This window comes from Solanum tuberosum, unplaced genomic scaffold (genome assembly GCF_000226075.1).
Source record: "Solanum tuberosum cultivar DM 1-3 516 R44 unplaced genomic scaffold, SolTub_3.0 scf00274, whole genome shotgun sequence".
NCBI lineage: Eukaryota > Viridiplantae > Streptophyta > Magnoliopsida > Solanales > Solanaceae > Solanum > Solanum tuberosum.
The window spans coordinates 322,901-337,275 of record NW_006239198.1 but is presented as its reverse complement, the minus strand read 5'-3'; the positions used below and the strand labels follow the sequence as shown (position 1 = coordinate 337,275).

The 14,375-nt window shown below is 32.9% G+C and overlaps 1 protein-coding gene across 2 annotated transcripts in view; it reads right to left on the bottom strand.

The window, feature by feature from the left end:
* The window catches only part of LOC102581233 (uncharacterized), a 22,016-nt gene extending 16,497 nt beyond the window's left edge, over positions 1 to 5,519 (bottom strand). Inside the window, exons 1-2 of one of the 2 annotated variants that reach the window (XM_006358550.2) lie at positions 5,150 to 5,519; positions 3,721 to 4,789 (exon numbers count right to left, since the gene is read on the bottom strand). In XM_006358550.2, coding sequence (XP_006358612.1) covers positions 3,721 to 4,550 — 830 coding nt within the window. In that variant the 5' untranslated portion in view covers positions 4,551 to 4,789; positions 5,150 to 5,519. The remainder of the gene's footprint in view (positions 1 to 3,720; positions 4,790 to 5,149) is intronic. The other variant, XM_006358549.2, reaches the window with a different exon arrangement.
* Positions 5,520 to 14,375: the final 8,856 nt, after the last annotated feature.

Below are 14,375 nucleotides of genomic sequence, written 5' to 3'. Positions count from 1 at the left end.
GGGGGGGGGGGTTGAACAACTTTCGCATACCACAGTACATTATGCATCATAAGGAAAAGATATAAAGAACAATGAGGTTGAATGAGGAATGAAAAAGATTTTGTGATGATTAAAAAAAAATTGCAAATTGACTTACATTGTTTTTTTTTTCCTTCCTTTTAAAGGGATTTTATGAGAGGTTATTGTAGAAAAATATTACACTTTTAAACATGTTTCTTTTGCATGGGCCTATTCCTATTTCTGTGCTACTAAATTATACGGACTGTTTTTTAAGTTGGTTTCTTCTAAACTTTGTGATTTTTATTTTTTTGATGACAAGGGAAACGCGCAGCTGCTACCCTTTCTTCAACTCTTTCTTGTATATATTTATTTTGTGCAGAATATATTGTCAATTAGTTTTATTCTTGAATTTAGTTATCAATCTCATTTTATTAAAATAATTTCGGGTAAAGTTTTAACTTAATAAGTATTAGATTTAAAAAGATAGTGGCATCCTCCCAAGGAAGCTGCTATAACAATCATTATACTCTCAAGATTAATCACGTTTGGAAGGTCATTTCTTCTTTATAATGTGGTTCCATTTTTCAAGTGATAGGATGTTCTAGAATGTCCAAAGAATTTGCCACTTCTTGTGAATGCGGAGGGTAATGCATTAGCAGAGTAGTATTCTGTATCGCCAGAGTTGCCAATGGTGTTGAAAACTTTTAGCCACTCAGTACGGTCTATTGCATTATAGGTTACAGTTAGATCATTTTAGTTGTATGTGCTATAGAATTTTTTATTTGAAATGAGTTGTATCCAATGTAGACTATGATAATTTGTTCATTCATTGGAGGGACTTTAATTTCAAGAAAACTTATTAGTACATGGTAGCAGAGGAAGATTCAGAGCAAGTTCAAAGCGGATCTAGTTCTAGGCTTAGTTGGGACTCTTCCTTTATGTTGCCGCACCCTGTGTCGACATGGGTGTGGGTGTGGATGCAGGTAGGGGTGGCAAAATCAACCCAATCAAAGCCATTTAGGTTTGGGTTGGTTATTGATCCATCCGCTCATTTGTTAGCTCAATCCATTTCAACCAGACCCATTTCAACCCATTAAAAATTGGGTTGATATGCAAGCCAAATTGATTTTTGAGAAATCTTGTCAAAATATTTCAAAAAACTTTTTATTTTATTTTATATGTTATATATAGTTGTAATAAAGAAAAAAAATTATTAAGTACTAAAAGCTTATAAAATAATAAATAAAGCTATTAAAACTTAGTAAAAATTGGGCAGGTTGGGTTATGACCCGTTTTGACCCAACCCATTTTAGCCCAAACAAATTTGGGTTGGATTGGGTTTTGACCCATTTTGCCCCACCCAAATTTAACCCAACCGCCTAATTGCCACCGCTAGGTGCAGGATACGTGTGGGATTCGGTCAATCCACATTGGATAGTTTGACCAGAGTCCATGAACAAATTTTGGAGAAAATTGAGATTTGATCAAAGATAAAATAGATTTAAGACATGAGAAATAGCATACCTTAAATATTATAGTCTCTTTGTCTCTTTTTTAGCTTTTCCTCTTGGTCAATATTCGTTGTTTCATGTTTCAAGCCAAACGGAGAGAAACTAAAAATTCAAATGGTTGTGTTCTAACTTTTGGTAGACAGTTGCAACGATCTATAAGGAGTTGGTGGAAGGCCTTGAATGACTTTCTTTTTCATTTTTTTAGGGAAGACCCACAGAGCCTAAAAGAAGAAGTTAGGGGTCTTGGAATGAAGACCTAGAAGATCTTTCAAAATTTAGAATATTGTTATCGCTCCATTTGTTAATTATAGATTTTTTAGCCAAATTCCAACAGTCGTATCCCATACATGGATTTGTACCCCTAAATCTTAAAATTTAGATTTTGCCGAATCCGACCCTTGGATTCGCATCCGTGTCAAATACCCGCACCCTAGTCCAAGCAACTTAGGTTCTAGGTACATCCAATTCAACGAGACTGAATATTTTTGTTCGGAAATTTTGCCTAGAGTACTACTCCAAGTAGTGAGAAAGACTTCGTAAGGAAGTTTTTGATGTTCATCCCGCACATTATGGTTACCATGGAGGAGATTACGATCCAACGTATTGAGTATTATGTGGAGAAGGTGGAACAAATTTATTTTGTTAGAACACTCAGGACGAAGGAGATTTGTTAGTTGTTTATCTTAATTTTCTTAATATGTTTTGGTGTTTCCTTTTTCCTCACGGAAGGACGATACAATTTTTTTTAATAATCACGGTGTCCGAGCCAACTTGTGCACACCACGAGTAATTCCACAGGATACATTCCACCAACAACAAGTAACTCTCGTTAAGACAGGTGGAAGGAAATCACCTAATGTTTTTGTCTTTGTTGGAATTTGAACCTGAGATCTCATTGTTCTAACTCACTTCATTGATCACTAACTAGGCGATATCCTTGGGTCCGCGACAACACAATTACCGTAATTGATATTTTCTTTTCTTTAAAATACAGAAGAATTTAAACTTTCATAGTTGGCTTTCTCCTTTCTTAGAGGAGAACAGTATGTGCTCCTATAAATATAATTCACTCCTTCATCTTTTGGTAGTATTTACAATGCAAAGTTGTAGGGTTAGAGAGTTAAATTTAGGAAGAGAGTTTGTGATCCATAAGGTTTAGTTGTCATCTGTGTGAATCTCTTCAAGAGTTAAATATGCGAGGTTATTCCTTGAAAAGTACTCTCTTATATATTCTCTTTAGACTAGTGAGTTGCTCATTTTCATCAGTAGATGTATGTCAATTTGCTTAACCACATTAAAAAAATTGAGAAATGTGCAACTAAACATGTTAAGAGTGATATTCGAACTCAGGCCCACATCATCACTAAGACGGCCTTAAGCACCCACCATAAGTCATTGGACCAATCAATCCAATTTACTTAACGACCTTAAAAGAAATTGCGTCCTTTGGTATAATTCTCTGTAGATGCCTGATTTATCATCATTCACAATTTTCTTTATTATCTTCGGCATTAACACTTGGTTATTTTGGTCTTAATAAGTGGTATTGGAGCCCAACTCATTTGTATTCTTGGTCTAACCAAACTAGGCCCCCGTCTCTTAATGAGTGGTATTGGAACCCAACTCATTTGTATTCATGGTCTAACCAAACTTGTCCACACACCAAATGCCAACCCTAGCGTACCCAAGGGGTTTGAAGGAATAGGTCGTTGCCTTTTGTATATGATCTTTCGTACCTCAAGAGCAAAGTTTTTTTGGGTCCAAGGTTTATTTTCTTAATAACACCTAAGCAATTGATGCCTAGAACACAACAAAGAAAATCCATTTGAAAGATGAGAAGCTTAATGCACAAGAATTTAATGTTTGTAAGTGTGAGTTGGCAGACATAGAATACACAAGCTACTAAAAAACGAGTACCAATAAGTACAAATAGATTGCTATTGACATTTTAAAAATAAAAAGGACATGGTAACTGTGAGTTCATACTTTTCACATAATAATTTTTGACATTTTCAGCTTGAAATTCAATTTCCATATTATTTGGACAATAATCAAGATGCATATACTTTGAATTTTCGATTGCTCGAGAATAGTTATGTGGTTAAAAAGTAAGTTTTTTGAACGGTTATAAAGTAAGTTTTTTGACATGTTCCTAAAAAACAAAGAAATAATGATTCAGACTGCAAGCACAAGAAGAAAGATTACTCACAGTTTTTGAGCATGTACAAAAATGCTTCCACCGGAACCCCCACCGCTTGACCCTCCATCTCCCCCATCTGCATGTATGGATCCATTTATGTATAGGAGATCTTTCAGATCAAGGTAAACGCGTCCTCCCCCGCTTCCTCCAAACTTGTGTTCACTAGAGCTACCACCACCCTTGCTTCCATAAGACCATGGCTTTGACAATGTAGACCAAGCATAAACATCACCACCCCAAGTATTTGTATTGTTAGTTTTCAGGCAGGATGCACCTCGTCCACCATGCCCTCCGCCAGCACCATCATACCCAACTGGCGTCCCACTAGTCTGAGAAGGTGGTTCTCCACCCAATGCAGTAGTATTTATAGAAGAATTGTGTCCCAACGTCAGACTGAGCGCAGAAAAAATAACAGAACCAGCTACAACTCTTGCATCTTGCCCGACTTTAACATTGCCAGACAAATTGAAACTTATAATACAGCCTTGAATTGGACAGTTAATAGAAACCTGAGGAAGTATCTCCAAGTTCCCAGTACCCAACACATACAAGTCAGAATCTATATACAAGTTTGAATTCAGCAAGCAAGTTGTATCAAATGATCCAACTCCTTCAAGGTCCTCACAAGAAACTGAATTATTTGTCAATAATTGAGGTCCTGATTCCTGATAATACGACGTGATATTGATTTTAGAATAGCCAGAATAATAATCTGTTCTTCGCTTCTCAAATGCAACAGGCTCATCTCTATACTGCTCTAATCCAAGGGAAAACACTACTATAAAGAAGTGACATAAAATGCACCAATTGAGCAAGCATTTCTCTAGCATTGGACGCATCACCGCCCAAAGAAAAATAGACTAATAATCTCAAAGCATAACAGTTGTGTTGATAAAGCCAGAAATAAGCTCAATCACTGCTTGTCTCAACCAATTTGCTTGCTTTCAGAACAAAACAGAATTTCAGCTCACAAGCTCACTAAAGCCAACGTAAATACAGTATCTCCCGCAAATCATACTTATCCATTCAATTTTCTCTCTTTAAACCCAAAATAGGAGTAATCCTTAGTACCTCCACCCTGAGAAAAACATACATAAGCTAATCAAAGTCTACAATTGCAAACTGAAAAATAATTATAATAACAGTTCATACTTACTGCACAACAATTATCTTATATTCCCGTTAATAGACTGCAATTCGCATTGTAAAATCATGTAAATAACAATACTAATTCTCCTCAATCAGCAAAAATAAATCAAATTAAACAAAAAAAACAAACAAAATCCTAATTCAAACGCACAGTACAGTAAATAATCACACATCTACAGACAACATTCATACAAATCACTTTCAATCAACAATTAAATACGGATATACTCAATATAAACCCTCATACCGATCACCAGAAGTGAAAACACACTTATATCCAAATACTAACCAAATAAACGAGAAATTCCGGAGAACTTACGAAACTTTCCACAATTGAAATGATGCAAATCTCTTCCGGTCAAATCTAAAGTGAAGTAAAGCAAAGTGTGTATATATATATATATAAGTAGCTTTCCGTGTTTCTTTCAATTACAACTCCATTTTTTCATTTTCAATCTTCAATTTTTGCCTGTGATGTTGGCAATGGTGGATGATGATGATGTTGATGTTGATGGCTACTTGTTTTGTTGCTTGTGTATGTATGGAGCAGTGAAAGTGAAGTGAAGAGGCAAAGACAGAGAGAGGGAGAGAGAGAGAAAGAGTTGCCATTCAAAGTGAAGCAAAAGGTGTTTATTACTACTATGAGCTGGCTCTCGTTGAGATCCACTCGAACCGTTACGAGATTCTCCTTATACTATGCCATTAATTTCGTATATGCCATTTTCTTGTCTAAACTTTAAGCGAATAGGGTTGATATCTTAAAAACTCACTCAATTTTGTGAATTTATCTAGAAAAATCATTGAATTTTATTTTATATCAATAAAATCACTCAACTTAGATATTTGTATTAATAAAATCACTCAAAAAATATAATATTATTTTTATTAATCAACATGTAATTAGATCCAAATTCTTTCCCAATTGTATTCATTAACCTAAACCCAATTAAAAGAACCAACACTTCTTCACCTTCCTCCAACCTATGTTTGCTATAGCCCTCGTGTTTCTGTAGTCTACAATCTACATACTCCTAAATTCATTTCTTCCAATTCTCATTCTCCCTCTTTCACATTAAAATAAATCTTAATCCTTAGTTTCTCCCTTTCTCTCCCGGCCTTATATTTCTTTTCTAAAAAAATCTTCTTTGACTACTTCGTAAATCTAGTTATTTCATTATTTTAGTTTCTTCATATGCTATTCGGTCAAAGGAAAAAATGTGAAGGGAAATACTGAAAATCCACTAGCTTTGAAACATAGGAACAATCAAATTAAGGAAACGATGATGAACTTAGAAATGCTGAGCTTCTAGTTTTTGCTAACAACCAATTACAATGGTTGAATATATGTAATTGTTGTTTGGTTAAGTATATTACCAGAAATTTGTAAAAAAAAAAAAAAAGAAGAGTAAAATAACATAACAAATATAAGATGACCAGTTTCGATTTTGAAAAAAATAATTGTTTGTCAAAGTTTTGAGTTGAGTGATTTAATTGATATAAAAATTTAAGTTGAGTGATTTTATTGATATAAAATAAAGTTCAATGACTTTGTTAGATAAATTCACATAGTTGAGTGACCTTTTGAGATATTAACTCAAGCACAAAACCAAATTTCTCTTTCTTATTTTCTGTCTCCATACTCCATTCTATTATCACAAAAAAATAATTATATTTTACCTATAACATAATTTAGCTTTTTGTTATTTCAATTTTGTTGTTTACTCAATTCAAGTTATATTTTTCGATAAATATTATAAACGTGAACAAAATTTAAGCGTACTATTAGGAAAAAAATAGCTTTTTTATTTTTTGTATAACATAAAATAAATGATCACTCTAAATAGGACCATCCTAATCGAATTTAATTAGTATATAAAATTTTACAAAATTTGATATATAATTAACGAAAAAGAAGTAAAATCCATATTATCAAAAATATAGTTAAAATTAGTTGAGCGACCTTAACTTGGATCTTTTGTAGATGAGCCATGATTTTCTCAAATGAAGATCATAAGAATCAACATATATATAGAAGTATTTCTTATCTAATTATATAGTATAATTTTTCGACAAATTTTGAGAACATGTGGCTTAGGCAATGGGTATATCTTCTGTGGAGGAGCCATGATTTTCTCAAAATAATGCAGAAGTCCATTAGAATCAATATATAATACTTAAAGAAGTATTTCTTACCTAATTACATGGTATATATATATAGTTTTCCGACAAACTTTGAAACATATGGCTCCGTCTACGGGTATAATCACTCACATTTATAGCGGAACAAATGAGATCTCTTTGTCCTAACTCCTATATATTGAATTGGAGATTTTATTTTTAAAGAAAATAAAAATATAAGCGAATGTATTTTCCTCTTTTGTTTGTCTTATTAACCGTATCAATTCGAATTACTTTCTTTTCTTTTTCTTTTGTAATTCGAATTACTCGAATCATGACTCATGAGATTTTTTACATCTTTTTTTTTTTAATTAAATTTTGGTGGGTGTTACCCCAATTTTATTAATAATCATAACAATACAATAAAATAATTGTGGCCATGGGCCAAAAAATGTTAAAAAAAGAAAAGAAAAAAAAACAAAAACTTAATGTGTACAACCAGCCCATTTCACCTCTGTCTTCTTTCCTTTTCCGGAGACTTTCCAAATTCCACCCTAATTTTGACTTTTCCTTCTCTGCAGGTCGTCCATTTCCTCAATGATCTTCAGTGAAATGAGATTTTTTACATCATTTAGTGGAATATTGGATAAAATTATTTAATGCTAGTTAATTTCTTTACCAATTATAATAAAGAAATTAAGTATGTTTTTATACAAAGATAATATGTATACATAAATTATATAATTTGGTTTCAAAATGTTTTCTGTTTTTATTAAATTCGAAATCAAACAAAGAAACTAACTTTTCAAAAAAAAAAAAGTTTCATTCAATTAATGAAACAAAAAAGATTTAAAAGGCTAACTAAATAACAAAATATTTAAATTTGATTTGATCCGATTTGATTTCTTGACTTTATTTTAAATAATACACACCCTATTACAACATATGGAAGATTCATCTTTTTCGTTTTAAATTAATAGGTATAACCAACAAGAATTGCATAGAGTGATAAATTAGTGCTCCTTTTTTTTAATTATAGATTTTTATTCAAGTTCTTAGTATGAAATCACCTTTGTTACGAGCACTTTAACCTCTTATATATTACTTTTCCATCTGAATTTAATTTTGCAATCAAATTATTATAATTGAATTAGATGTTTGTTAAAATTGAGTATATGAATCCTCTATTCGAAACTATAATTGAATAAGAAATTTGTTGAAGTTGAGTATATGAATCCTCTATTCAAATATACATGTTTCATTATAATTAAGCACAATTATCTTATTATTTTGATAAGTATAAACAATTAAGCAATGTTATCTTATTATTTTGATAAGTATAAACAAATACAAACGAATAATTCATGAAGCTATTATTTTAAACTTGACTTGTAATAAAATGTAATACATATTATTATATTAATTCAATATATTTATTTAGAACAGGTGCTTTTCTTGTCATTTGAACAGAACATTCTTGACAAATGTTCTCCAACACACACAAAGTGACAAGACAGGATGGTTTGACGTCTAAGGTTGAGAGTAGTTAAGTTACAAAACATTATCATTTGATGAGTTCCCAAACGAGAGAAAAGAAAGAAACTATGTCAGTTCAGTATACAAAACATCTCACGTTAGTAAATAAAGTTTTTAAAAAAATTGTGTTTCAAAAGATGTAAGGCAAATAACTTATTCTAATACACCTACAATCTATAAGTCTAATACGAAAATAAATTTATTGTTACTTCGAGGTTATCCTATTGAAGAAACTATTCTACTATAAAAATACTATATTCACATTTTACAAAAGCCTAAAAGCATTAGATGAAATTTCGTTTTTGGTCCCACAGAGTTGATTATTTTAATTGATGAATTAATTTAAGGTATTAGGTGATCATTGATATTAACAATTATTTAAGTGGTCCAATGATAAGACAGGAGCTTAAGTGGGAATGGGGCACCATCTTGAATATGGTCAAATGGATAATTAGTTCTCTATCACCGTCCACAAAGTTTCGAGATTTCCGATCGATTTCGAGTTTAAATTATAAAAATAGAAATAAATTTATTACGAGACATTTTCTTTATTGGAATTTCAAAACAAGTATTGAATACTGAATAAAAAATCAAGAAAATTATCCTTTAATTTTCAATCTATCACTAATATACGAGAATTTGTCCTTTATTTTTCAATCAAAATCACCCCCTTTTTTGACAAATTTTGCTAGCAAATTGATTGGAAACTTAAACAGTATTAATTTTTGTTAATCAGTAAAGCATCTTTATTCCTCTCCAATAAAAATAATTATTGTTGAGTTGATGGAATTGAGTTGTTACCAATCTCCCTTGTTTATCCTGAAAAATAGCACTAGATATAGATTGATTTTCCATAAATAAAACAAAAAAAGAATGATGGGAACTTTACACTAAACAACGGCTCACAACTAAAGTTAGGATAACTATAGTCTTTATTTTAGCCAATACAGTGTCTAAATTCTAATTAATGTATAATCACTAAATAATTTATGTGTACATATACGTTATACGGTATACGTTATATATATACCAATAACAGTTACAAACTATTTTAGTCGTCTGGTTAATTAAAAATATTTGATTCTCATGTACATAGCTATTCAACAACTTTCTTCCTCGAACTTCATTAGCCACTTCAACATATGTTGTATTTAAAATGACTATTGCGAACATTTAGTAGTGTCAACAACTGGATAAAGATTAATTAGTTATCTAAGAACAGACTTGCTTCGTATGAATTTGAGTGCGGACTTTTGGACACTTGAAAAAAAATAGAAATTATAACAAGTTTAAAACTAAGATTAACAAGAAAGTTGAAAGGATCATGTAGAAACTCGAAAAAAAGAAGTCAAATATTTTTATTGATTAAAAGAAGGGTAAAGGGTCAAATATGCCCCTAAACTATTCGAAAAGGCTTAAATATACCCCCGTTTAAAGTTTGGCTCAATCATGCCCTCGCCGTCCAACTTTTCGTCTAAATATACCCTTATGGATGTTAGTTGGCCTGCTGGAAATTCCAACTCATTTTACATTTTTTTAAATGCCAAATGAAATTGCCACGTGGCATTTATTTAAAAGGGAAAGGGGTCGCTTATGCTCCTAAACTATCCGACCCACTTTTAAAACACCTATCTAACCCATAAATCACCCCTTTTTAAATAACCTATCCGACCCGACCCGACCCAAAACCCATCCCTTTTTACCCATTATCAAAGCCCTAATTTGTTGTTAACTTCTCCATTTTCATTGAAAGAAGCTTGCGGCACTAGGGTTCTTAGAAGATTTACGAAGCTTGCGGCGCTATGGTTCTTAGAAGATTTAAGAAGCTTGGAGCGTTAGGGTTCTTAAAAGATTTAAGAAGCTTGCAGCGCTAGGGTTCTTAGAAGATTTAAGAAGCTTGCAGCGCTAGGGTTCTTAGAAGATTTAAGAAGCTTGCAGCGCTAGGGTTCTTAGAAGATTTAAGAAGCTTGCAGCGCTAGGGTTCTTAGAAGATTTAAGAAGCTTGCAGCGCTAGGGTTCTTAGAAGATTTAAGAAGCTTGCAGCGCTAGGGTTCTTAGAAGATTTAAGAAGCTTGCAGCGCTAGGGTTCTTAGAAGATTTAAGAAGCTTGCAGCGCTAGGGTTCTTAGAAGATTTAAGAAGCTTGCAGCGCTAGGGTTCTTAGAAGATTTAAGAAGCTTGCAGCGCTAGGGTTCTTAGAAGATTTAAGAAGCTTGCAGCGCTAGGGTTCTTAGAAGATTTAAGAAGCTTGCAGCGCTAGGGTTCTTAGAAGATTTAAGAAGCTTGCAGCGCTAGGGTTCTTAGAAGATTTAAGAAGCTTGCAGCGCTAGGGTTCTTAGAAGATTTAAGAAGCTTGCAGCGCTAGGGTTCTTAGAAGATTTAAGAAGCTTGCAGCGCTAGGGTTCTTAGAAGATTTAAGAAGCTTGCAGCGCTAGGTAAAATATCACACAATATTTTGAATCGTGTTTTGTAGATGTTGAGGTTGGTACAGATTGTGAACATAGTGCTGGTTCTGATTATGAATGGGATCTTTCTGAGGGTGAGGAATGTGATTATGAGTAGATGGAGGCTATTAGCAAGGAAAGGGGAAGAGTAGTAGGTGACAGGTTGGAAAACTTCAAGGAATTGCAAGTTGGTATGACATTTAAGGACATGAAAGAAGGTAGACAAGTCCTAAATTATTATGCATTAACTAACAATGTTGCCTCCTGATGTTGTGAAACAATTGGGTAGACCTAAAATGAAGAGGAGTAGATAACCGGATGAAGCAAGAAAAAGAAGAGGTGAATGGTCTCAGTCTAGAAAAGGCACTCAAATGACATGTAGCAACTGTGGTGAATCAAACCACAATGTGAGGTCCTGTTACAAGGTAAGCTACAATATTGCATGTTTTTCCATGTTTTTTATTGTAAGCTAATTAACCTAAATACAAAAAAAAAAATATAGGAAAAGTGTACTGAAAATAATGCACATTCAAAGAAAGGTAAAAGGCCAATGTGTAACACTCCAGAAAAAATTTTGAGCTAAGACTCGAACCGTTCTTCGTAGTGAGTGAGATTTTACCAAGGAATTAAAATTTTCTAGTGTTAAGGTCACTAGATATAGCAACTTGAGTTCGAAAAAGAACTAAATTGGAAATAGCAAAATCTGAAATTTTGCAAGTTAAGCTAAGTATGAGTTTTGGGTCGACTTCAAACGATCATAACTCCTAGATCTGGATGATTTAGGTGTACTACCAGATACCGTAGAAAGTTCTTTGAATTATCTTTCCAACGCCACCGAGTTTGCTAAATTTCGAGTTCGTATGAGGGAGATATGTCCATTCGAAGTTGGGTTGTCTAGATAAGGAAAGTCAAAACTGGATTTTAGAAGGGTATTTTGGTATTTTCCTTACCCAATCAAATTTAATTCTTTTTTAGTAATAATTTAGGGGTCTAATCTGATTAGGTTCAGTTTTATAATCTTAATATACGCGTAGGGTTTTAGTTGAGAGTTCAAGAAGAGAAAAGAAGAAGAGAGAAGAGGAGAAAAGAAGAAAGGATGAAGGCGTTTGTCGACGTTCTTAAGAGTTGTTGCGGATTGTCGCCATGGGTTTAATCCCTAAGAGGTATGTAAGCTTCCATAGTGTTGGGTTATTTCACCCATATGCCAATCATGATTTATTCAGTGTAATTTCGTTCTTGAAATTTAAGGATTTAAGTTCTTGAAAAGTGTTCTTGAAGTTTCATTAAGCTTTGATGTAAGATTCCACTTGGGTCAACTTCAAACGACCATATCTCTTATAATATAAAGAGTTACGTGAGTCATAACCTATCCAATTAAAGGTATTTGAATCTACTTTCCAACGCCACCAATTTCGCGTCAATCCAATTTCTGAGTAAAATGTTATGACTATTTTAGTAACCTATACAGTACTGTTACGAATTATCCGACGGAAAAATATTAAAACGAGTCATTTTTGTCTTTTTACCTCCAAGAAAACCATAAACGAATTTCTTGACTACTAGAAGGCTTCAAAACAATCAGATTTTCATCTTCACTAATGAAAAATCATTATTCTTGGCCATAGAGATTTCAAGAAACTAATTCAAGAATCTCAAGAATGGTTTTCTTGATTGTTTACCTTCAAGCTAGAGTTTCAAGTCTTCTAATCATGTTCTTCTTCAAGATTCTTAAAGATTCTTCAAGAATCTTATTCTTCTAGGTATGTAAGGTTATCATAGTGTTGGACTAGTTCGTCCTCACGCCCTACATCTACTTTCAGATCAGTAAAAGAGTAATCTAGGATATTTTCCCTAGATTTGAGTATTCTTGAGATAAGTTGATTTTGAGTTCTTGAATTCATGTTTCTTTTAAAAGTATATTCCTAATTATCGAATATCTATATTGTTATTGAGATCATTCATATCATGAATCATAACTCTTGAATTCATAATTCAAATTCAAGAGAGAGTTAAGAGTAGAGTTCAAGGAAGCGTTTGTGTTCAATTATGAATCCTTTGAGTATCCATCATCGATTTGAGTTAAATTTTGAGTAAGTAAGTATGAGAATGAGAAGAGTCGTATACATGAACTCCTTATTGATATTTTGACCCTAAAGTCGAGTCGTTCATGCCCATAACTTCCGCATGAACTTCATCAGTTGAGTACCTTTGAGAGGAGTAGTATCTTCAAGTTCTAAGTATTGAGTTCCTAATCCCATATGAGATTATATTTATAATCATGGCACTATTACATGTTACCCATGAAGTCCTTGAGTTGAATTGTTCATGCCCATAATTCCACATGAACATTATAAGTCGAACAAATTTGAGATGAGAAGTAGCTTTGAGTCCTTGAGTTGAGTAGTTCATGCTCATAATTCCGCATGAACCCTCTGAGTTGAGCATTCTTGAAATTAGTAGTATCATTGAAGTTCTTGAGTTTCAAGTATTGAGTTCTATCTATGGTTATTGAAAACCTTGCATTGAGTCATTCATGTCTATCATTCGGCATGAACCATATTTTAAGAAGTCTTTTACAAATGTTTAAACTTTGTTTTAAGACTTAAGCTTTGAAGTTGAGTAAAGAGTAAGAGTAAAGTTGAAGTTCATTTCTTCAAAAATATATGTGGACTATGTATTCCCAAAAGAGTTTAAAATGATTTCACTGTTTTCACAATAAAGCAAGAGAGGAAACCTTGATTTCCAAGATAGCCTTTGAGCCAAGTTTTTGAGTATATTCAACTCGCCATAAAATAGGCAACTTAAGTCTTTAAAACATTTAATAAAATAAATGAATAATACAGACTTCTCAACTATACTGATTATCTATGAAGTCTGTAACTGATAAAGATGGATGTACGGGGACAAGACCCACGACATCCTGACTAAACTGAAAAGTAAATGAAATCCTCCGAAAAATAAAGAGGCTCACCATAGCTAACTCGAACTCTTGGATGTATCAACGAAGCTCTTGTTGATGATCCTGAATACCTGTGTCTGCATCATGAGAAGATGTAGGCCAAATGGCTCGGTACGTGGAATGTACGAGCATATAAGGGGAATTCTAAAGCATAACATAAGCTTGAAAGATTTTGAAAGAAACTAAAGAACTTACCTGGCTCAACTCAACTCAACATAACTGAACTCATTTCAGTATAAAGCAATTTTAAAACAAGTGCAATATAAAGAAAAGTTGTTTAAAACATGATGCCAACTCTATATGTATGCAAAGATACAAATAACTCTGAGGTGTATGTAAAATACAAATAAACTGATGTATATAAAAATACAAATAACTTCTGTGGAAGTTTCTCTAATCGACAACCATCACATAAGAGCTATTGTGATGATACAACGATCTCCCTCACGCTGCCAGCGT